The 8,353-nt window shown below is 40.1% G+C and overlaps 1 protein-coding gene across 2 annotated transcripts; it reads left to right on the forward strand.

Moving 5' to 3' along the window:
- LOC139644845 (sodium channel regulatory subunit beta-1) lies at nucleotides 1-6,043 on the forward strand. 2 transcript variants are annotated; one of them, XM_071520352.1, is made up of 7 exons: nucleotides 1-215; nucleotides 315-430; nucleotides 1,591-1,757; nucleotides 2,733-2,964; nucleotides 3,952-4,111; nucleotides 4,635-4,691; nucleotides 4,842-6,043. In XM_071520352.1, exons 2-6 carry the CDS (start codon nucleotides 388-390, stop codon nucleotides 4,678-4,680), a joined length of 648 nt encoding a protein of 215 aa, XP_071376453.1. In that variant the 5' UTR covers nucleotides 1-215; nucleotides 315-387; the 3' UTR covers nucleotides 4,681-4,691; nucleotides 4,842-6,043. The 2 variants fall into 2 exon arrangements, with proteins under 2 accessions (XP_071376453.1, XP_071376452.1); XM_071520351.1 differs by having other exon boundaries at nucleotides 1-430.
- Nucleotides 6,044-8,353: the final 2,310 nt, after the last annotated feature.

Here is an 8,353-nt window from a genome sequence, read left to right on the forward strand (position 1 = left end):
CCTTAAATTCAGACGGGACTGCAGCGGAGACTTAAAACCACTGCTAAGACCTACAAGGGTTACAGTGTTTTCTTTTCCTTTTTGTCGCTGTTTTGCGCAGTTTTCACGCGTGTGCTATTTCAGCAATTATTTCCCTGACTTGGAAAAAGCCTAGAAAACTGCTGATTGCGACAGATAAACCAAATGGATTGACAGTGTGACCATCTGAGTGAAAGGTCGGACAAGTTCGTCGCGAGGAAACATGGAACTATTCAGGAATTGAGTGAAATAATGTAATTATTTATCGGCAGTAATATTTCTCGACACTTCACCAGGCTAACGTCGAGGAAAGTTCAAGGAAAGTTCAGATTTTGTTCAACTGCTCGGCCAAAAGTTGATCCAGCGGAAATGATGCGTCATTTGTATCTCCTGGTTGTCTTTAATCTTTTTGGTAAGTCCTGAACCATCAGCTGTTGGTTTGTGTTCCACCAGAGAGATCAGATGTGCTTTTAATTAGGAGAAATTATGATTTTTGCCGTTGTAATGATGTTAGGCGTATTAATAATTGATATGTGGTATATTGATAATGATGATGGTTGGACCAGAAATATTTAGGATTAAGAGTTTCTTGAGTGGACTTCATGGGTTTCTTTATGGGTTCTCAGAGCCTTGCATGCCTATGTGATTAAATTAATTAAGGAATAAAAGGTGTATAAACTCTGAACTCCAGTCAGCACCATCAATATAAACACAAAATAATAAACAAGTAGATTTTCCCTTTTTTCTTTATATTGATAAAATGCTTTATCCTCTTGAGAAGACCATGTAGCTTATATCACCCTCATGATATTTGCCATTATGTATATTATAAACCTGAACAGCTTTATATTAGTTTAAAAAAGGCTTTGTAAACTGGGTTCAGGTGGGTTCACCCTCCACTGCCTGACTCCCTGACGGTCCCATCAACAGCCAAAGGGAGTTTATGTAAGGCTGATAGTGACTCCACACTGCCTTCTCTGTTCACATTATTAACACTCATCGATTTCAAATAGACATTCTTTTGCCTTGTTCTACTTTTTCTACTTTAATTAGCCTACTCTGTCTCCTCTTTCTCTGACTTGCAAAACCCCAAGCCATGCATCTCTCACCTCAGTAGTAGGCTACTTTTCCTGTAAATCTCTTGTTGTTACCATGATATTACTCTTATATAGTCTGGTGCTATTTCTATTCCTCTGGACAGGCTGATAATTTGTTTGTTTGTTTTATTTCACAAAGACTGTGCAACTTTTGTAACTTTTTAACTTTGATAAGAGAAGCAGTACAGGTAATCTTCTTGTTCTTGTTCAAATTCTTCTTCAATCTTCTTCTTCTTCTTATTCTCCTTCTTGTTCTCCTTCTCCTCCTCCTTCTCCTTATTCTTCTCCTTCTCTTCCTTCTAATTATTTTCCTTCTTCTACTTCTCTTCCTTCTCCTTATTCTTTTCCTTCTTCTCCTTCTTCCTTCTTCTTCTTCTTCTTCTTCTCCTACATCTTCTTCTCCTGCTCCTTCCCCTCCTGCTCCTCCTCCTCCTCCTCCTTCTTCTTCTTCTTCTTCTTCTTCTTCCTCGCACAGTGTCCCAGTGCCATGCTGGCTGTTCAGAGGTGGACTCCTTGACAGAAGCTGTGGCGGGTGGAGGCTTCCTGCTGGGCTGCATCTCCTGTAAAATCAGAGAGGAGGTCTCTGCCGAAACCACGGTGGACTGGCACTTCAAACCAGAGGGAGAGGAGGAGTTCATGCATGTGAGTAGCCAACTCCTTGAAGACTGGTTCATTCGGTTCATACGCAGTGTGACTGCATTTGCAAGATTACGTGTTATTATTTTCCCTTTTCAGGTTGTTTCATCATTTGATAATCAGATTGGTTTTTATCAGAGGCTTTAATACTTCACATCCTGAGGAAAACCCTGTGATGGATATTTGTGATTATCAGAGGAGGCATAAAGGCTGAAAACGTTTCAGTATTTCAGGAGAAAACAAAATCAGAAAATATACATCAGAAAAAATAGAGATAATAAAATTGTATAGAAGTATTATGCTTTTTGCTCTATCTCATCTCCCAACCACCCAAAATTATCTCGTGATCCGCTGGGGGGTCCTGACCCACTGGCCTACACGACAGTGAAATACACTTGGGAATGGAAGGTGGAATTGGTTTTCATCCCTGAACCATACAATCTGATTGGGATACATGAATGAGAAATGCTCTCTTCTACTGTCAACATGCCCTTGAGCAAGGCACTCAACCCCCAAACTGCTCCCATGGGCAACTACTAGGGAGTAAATGTGTGTAACTGTTAAGGACTGGGCGATATGGTTGACATCAATATCACAATATTCATAAGGAGTTTAAGGAGTCCATAAGGAGTCAATATCGATATATCACAATATGGATAACGTATGGAAAATCACAGGTTAAATAATGAAATTAATGTTCATCCCATTGAACTGAATGGTAATGTCAGGTCTGAAATTTTGAAATAATATTCCTACCATACCCAATTTTTTCAGTTTGTTGTTGTGAGTTTTTAAATAAAATTTGCTTGTTTTCATCAATTTAGACAGCAGAATTGTGTGTCACAATATCCCAAAAGCACCATACCATCACGATACGACTCCACTAAACGATAATATCGAATTATCGCCCCGGCCCAGTAACTGCAGCCTATGAGTCTGAAAACAGAATGAAAAGATGTTTTTTTTTTTTACACATTTCAGATCTTCCACTACGAGCACCCCGATGCCTACATCCTCCACGAAGACTTCGGCAGCCGTCTGGAGTGGCGTGGGACACGAGACGCCGACATTCAGATAGGAGCCGTTTATATTCAAAACGTCACTTTCAACGACACCGGCACGTACCGCTGCACCTTCCACCGCACCCTCTTCCTGTCGCGCAATCAGCACGTCACCGTGGAGAAGGAGGTGGAGCTCAGCGTGGTGGCTGTAGGTGAGGCGGTGTCCACCTGTCAAAGGGTGGCTTTTGTCTCATTTTTATCATGTGCATTATTTTCCTATCAAGATTTTTTTTTTTTGTCGTTCACAGAGTTCTTTGTAGTCGTTAACGCCAATTAAACCCTAAGATTTAAGATAAAAGCTTAGTTCCATGTCTCCTCACCTCTGACCCAGTTCTCTGTCCCCCCAGAGAAAATGCAGATTGGAGTTCTAGTTGTACAAACGTTTCTCAGAGACAGAAATAATCTCATTGGTTGAGTTACACCTCAGTGGGCGGAGCTAAAGAACCACAGTTTTTCATCTTAACAGCAGTCTTAGGCTGAAGCCTGCAGTGAAAAAAGAGAGGGGTAAGACAAGAATTAATTAAATAAAATAAGTCATTGCCAATTATATATAGTTTTACCAGAGTTCCTTCTTTGCCAATCAAGTTTTCCAGTAACCCAACTTGTGCTCTAGTTCTCTGGCTCCGCCCACTGAGGTTTAACACTACCAGTGAGATTATTTCTGCCTTCAGAGCAGCTCTGCCTCCAAGTAATGTTTGTATAACAAATTGCGCGTTGCTATCGGATATCGGAAAAACTAAATGTCCTCCAAAGTGGGGCGATTAAGTCGGACACTCTGAGTTATGACGCAGTGGTGACCTTTAACCTTCTCAACAAGCCGAAAAATAAAGTTTTGTGTCAGTCAGCAGTAAGAAAACACATAGATGCGCCTTTATTGCAAGTTTGCAGTTAGCCAGACTGTTGTTTGAATGAAGATCGTCAAATTAACTTGTTAAGCTGCAGGACGTCTGTATTTGTTTATTGTATGTCTTCTGGGTTTGATTTTCCAACAAAAGAGGACATAAATACAACACTGTTCAGCAGCCGACTTGGAAGTCCCGGATGTCGACCGCACAGTAAAACTCCAATCTGCACAGAAAGCCCGCTGGACAGGCCTCTGCTTCTATATAACGCTCCATTTCTGGTTCCTCTTTTCCCAGCCAATCGGGAGCTGACGGCAGTGATCTCGGAGATCATGATGTACGTGCTGATCGTGGTTCTCCAGCTGTGGCTGATTGTGGTTCTGGTCTACTGTTACAAGAAGATCTCAGCGGAGCACGAGGAGCGGGAGGCTCGCAAAGCCCTCAAGGCCCAGGCCGAGTGAGTCCTCTCCCTTTATGCGACGTGCTGAAAAAGTGGCGTCCTAAACACAGATCAAGTTACACTCTCAGCTGCCAACTGACCCTATGATCGACTTCACGAACCATATGACAGGAGATCATACGATACTTAACTCTGAAATTAACTTATCTGTACCACAGGCAGCTTCATTTAGCACACAACAAAAACATACAGTTACTTACTAATGCCCTACCCAGAATGCAATTGCTCATACAGTTATGCAACATATAGAGACAGCCTGCCTCATTACTGCACCACACCAGCATTACTGTCGTCATATTTGACCAGTGGATCAGGCTGTAACCATATACAAATCAATTAACTCAATCCTTTCCTATACTCTTTTAATATAATCTTTAGGATGATGTTTGAATGAATATTGCTTCCAAAAAGCAGACGATTAGCTCTGGATTAGTTGTTTTCATCTCACCTTTTCCCGCCTGTTTCTTGTGTCTGAATTAGTTCCAACTTATTCACTTTTTTTTTCTTTTTCTTTTTCCAGACTGTTGGAATCAAAAGACAGCTGTGACGGGGTGCAGCTGGAGTAACTGCATTACTGGTGAGACAGATTTGACATCTCCTCATATGCTTTGAATTATCTTCTCCATGATACAGATTATTATTGGCTTGCACAACACCTGATTTGGGGAAAAAAGTAAAGTTTTTTTTTTTGCTATTTCGAGTGTTTATTTTCATTTGTTTCCACCAGGTGAAAAGAACATCTGGAACACGCTACGACTGTCAGCTGTCATTAGCGCATCATGACGTGCTGAAGGCCACGCGTGAGAGGTCGATTTTTGAAAGCCTTAGTCACACACAGTCGGCTATGCAACATGTATGGTTAACTGTAAAGTAAATATAAGCCACTGGAGCATTACCTTTAGCTGTACATGAGGATTTCACACGGTTCCCACAGGTGTTTGAAATCCTTGAAAGCCTGTGGATTTGAGAAAAATAAAATATGGCCTTAAAAGATTTTGAAAATGAATGCATGGTCTCAAAGGTACTTGATTTTTAATTCTAAAATAGCACCCAAATTCATCAACATGCCTCAGCTGTCTGTCCTAATACCTGAGGAAAACACTGTGATGGATATTTGTGTTGACATAGCAGCAGTTTTAAAATGAATCATTTCACTATTTCTTGACTTCACAAAATCATGAATGCATGAATACACAAGGCCTCTATGATTTTGACCAACATCATGTCTTACCCCATAACATGCCAATGTTGAGTCCTTGAATTCCACCTAATATGATCGTTAAAGTCATTGAAAAGTCCTTGAATTTGATGTCTGATATCATAACATCACACGCTGGCAGTGGCTGCACACTCCTACAGGAGCTTGAGTGTTTCGTAATCGTTCACAGGAAGTCTTTGTGCCAACGTCTTATTAGGCAAAACTATTCTGATTTGTCTAAGCATGTCTAAGTTTGCAGTTGCACTTAAAAGCACAGGAGGTTTTTGCCAGTAACTCTAGTCTACTGCACTACTGCTGTGGGTGGCAAACACTGACTAAAATAGAAAATTGTTTTTCAAATGAGTTAACCTTTTATCGGTGTTAACCATGACACTGACAAAGTGTTGAGGAACTAAAGATTACAGTATTTTTCAGGATGTTGCCTGCAATGCTGCCTCAACAGTTATGCAACTACTTGTGTGTTCTACAAAGATATACTGTACTTTGTCTGAAAATGTTTGAAGAAAATACAACATTGAAGCACATCTTGTCCTTTGCCTTGCCTGCCACTGCCACTATACAAGGTGTTAAGTTAATAGAATTGGCCTATATTAGAGCAATTCTTTTCTACTAGTTGTTGGATTTCAGAAGAATTTCCAGACTCTGTAAACTTCCAGACAACTCTACATTCTTCTGAAATCATCCAACAAGCAAGAAGAAGAAGAAGAAGAACAAGAAGAAGAAGAAGAATTATTTCCAATTTATCTCATAATTTATCTCACGAAACACCCATCAGACTTGCAGAGAATGTCATTCCTTTGTGGACACTGAGCGTGGAAAACAACACTGAACATGAAAAATCCATTCCATGCTCAATAAAAACTATTGAAACTTGCAAACTTCAGCTTAAACTCCCATTCATTATTGGTTTCAGGCAACACACACACACACACACACACACACACACGACTGGCACAGTGGGTGAAAGAAGGACATTTGGAGGTGATGGTGCTGTAACTCAATCTGGTCTAAGCTGTGCTGCATTCTCTCCACACTCCCTCTGCTCTGAAAGCAGCTTTGTTCTCCAGAGATGACCACACACTCTCACAGACCCTGCACTCACACACTGCAAAAATGTGAACATTAGGTATTCTTACATTACATACCAAAAAACCCTATTCACCCTTCACAACTGCGGCTACATACTGACCACAGGGTGAACACAAAATAACACCAAACACAATCTATCAGCACTTAAATCATTGTGGGTGTGAGTGAACCAGAAAAGTCGGTGGTCTTCTGTGGCTGTGACCAAACTTCAGTGAAACTGTACCTGCAAATAATTCTTAGCATTTGCTTTTCTCCCTGCTTGGAGTGTCAGATGGGTTTGAGTCACACAATTATGTGAAAGCCACTTCAGTATACTTTTCTTGCCATTTTCATGACCATATTTGGTAATGCTTTAAATTACACGCCATTAATTACGTACAGTAGTAATGACTGGAAATAACAAAGTAATGTCCAAGTAAAATAGATGCAATAACTAGTCATAGCATTAAAATGACTGGTAATTACTGAGTAATAAGTTAAAAAAAAAAAAAGGTGCTTTTAGCAGCTTGGCCCGCTCTGGGGTTTGTGTTGGTTTCTGTTGTTATTTGTGTGGAGTTGGTAAGGAGTTTGTATACATATGTGAATATTGTACATAGCCTGGTATGTCTTTTCTAAAATGTATAATGTATTACTGTATGTATTCTACATTAGAAGCAAATGAAAACCTAATGAAAAAACACTGATCATTTCTGCACAGGTGTCGTCACTTTCTGTACTGAATGGAAGATAAATCAATACAGGCAGTGTGTTTCTTCCTTTTTGAATATAGTTTATCCTTCACCTCCAGCACCTTTCTAAGTTTTCAAGTGTGTGCTAGTGCCACTTATCTAATACAATTACTGGTAAAAGCACATTTGTTCACTTGTACATTACTCAGTAATTCATTCTAATGCTATTATTACATCTATTTTACTTGGATATTACTTTTACGGTCATTACTGTGAAATTAATGGCCTGTAATTTACCCAGTATTTGAATTGTCCAGATTATTTGACCATGGTCTGGTGTAAAGATGAAATAAATATATCTAACTCAAATCTATATATCTACACCAACATCAACACCAACTGTACTGATAAAAGTATCTACAGAAAATTGTTGGTGGCAGGCGATGAGTCCACAGAGCAGAGCGGTTTCCAGTGTGACTCTTGGAGGAAAGTCACGCGGCGCCGCTGCCTCACTATCCTGAGGTTTCGACCTTTCCCTGTGACCTCGCCGTTTCATTAAATGTGTTGACATGTGGAACCGTGCTGCATGTCTCTGGTGGGTGAATGCACGAGTGGGAAGGAGGAACAGAGAGTGTGGCTGAGAGAAGGAGAGATGTACATTTGATTGGAAGTGTAGTTGAGGAGTAATCCAGACTGCCGGCGGCTCCTGTTCCTACGATACGTGGAGAAACAGACCTGGAATTATCGATTTCTACCGATGCCAGTGGCAACATGAACTAATTACTGATCCTTGAAAGGTACGCTCATTTATTTCAACTGAACTTCACTCCGTTATAATGATCTTTTAGATGTTTCACTTGTCATTCTCTATACCATTTCCCCTGCACTCAAAATGTACCAAATCTCTCTTTCTAATTCTCAAAAGTCAGCCAAGCTAAAAACCAGACTGTATAAAGTATTCCAGCTGGTGTTTGAAATTAAAGAAGCGAAGAATACATATTCAAGGAAGGAATACGTAAGAAAGCAATAAGAAAGATAATATAATAAGAAAGCAATATCCTAAAAAAGATTTCCTCTTCCTCTCGTTTACTTAGACATAGATTACTTTTGTTTAAAATCAGTGTGAGAGTTTGACCATTTTCCCATACTTCTGAAATTCTGCTCCTGAGAAACAAGCCTTGGATTATCTCACTCTGGTATACCATGCTTCTCACCTAGCTCTTTCATTTGGTTTCTCACGTCTTAATATGCACTCATTCTCTT

This window comes from Centroberyx affinis, unplaced genomic scaffold, assembly GCF_046629955.1.
Source record: "Centroberyx affinis isolate AG114_WGS23_722 - 3 ecotype Tasmania unplaced genomic scaffold, CSIRO-AGI_Caff_v1 ptg000792l_1, whole genome shotgun sequence".
In the NCBI taxonomy this organism is placed as follows: domain Eukaryota; kingdom Metazoa; phylum Chordata; class Actinopteri; order Beryciformes; family Berycidae; genus Centroberyx; species Centroberyx affinis.

Coding starts and splice junctions, on each gene's coding strand:
- LOC139644845 (XM_071520351.1), top strand. CDS start 388: ATGATGCGTCATTTGTATCTCCTGGTTGTCTTTAATCTTTTTG. Junction 431..1,590: donor GGTTGTCTTTAATCTTTTTG/GTAAGTCCTGAA, acceptor TTCCTCGCACAG/TGTCCCAGTGCCATGCTGGC. Junction 4,112..4,634: donor GCCCTCAAGGCCCAGGCCGA/GTGAGTCCTCTC, acceptor TTCTTTTTCCAG/ACTGTTGGAATCAAAAGACA.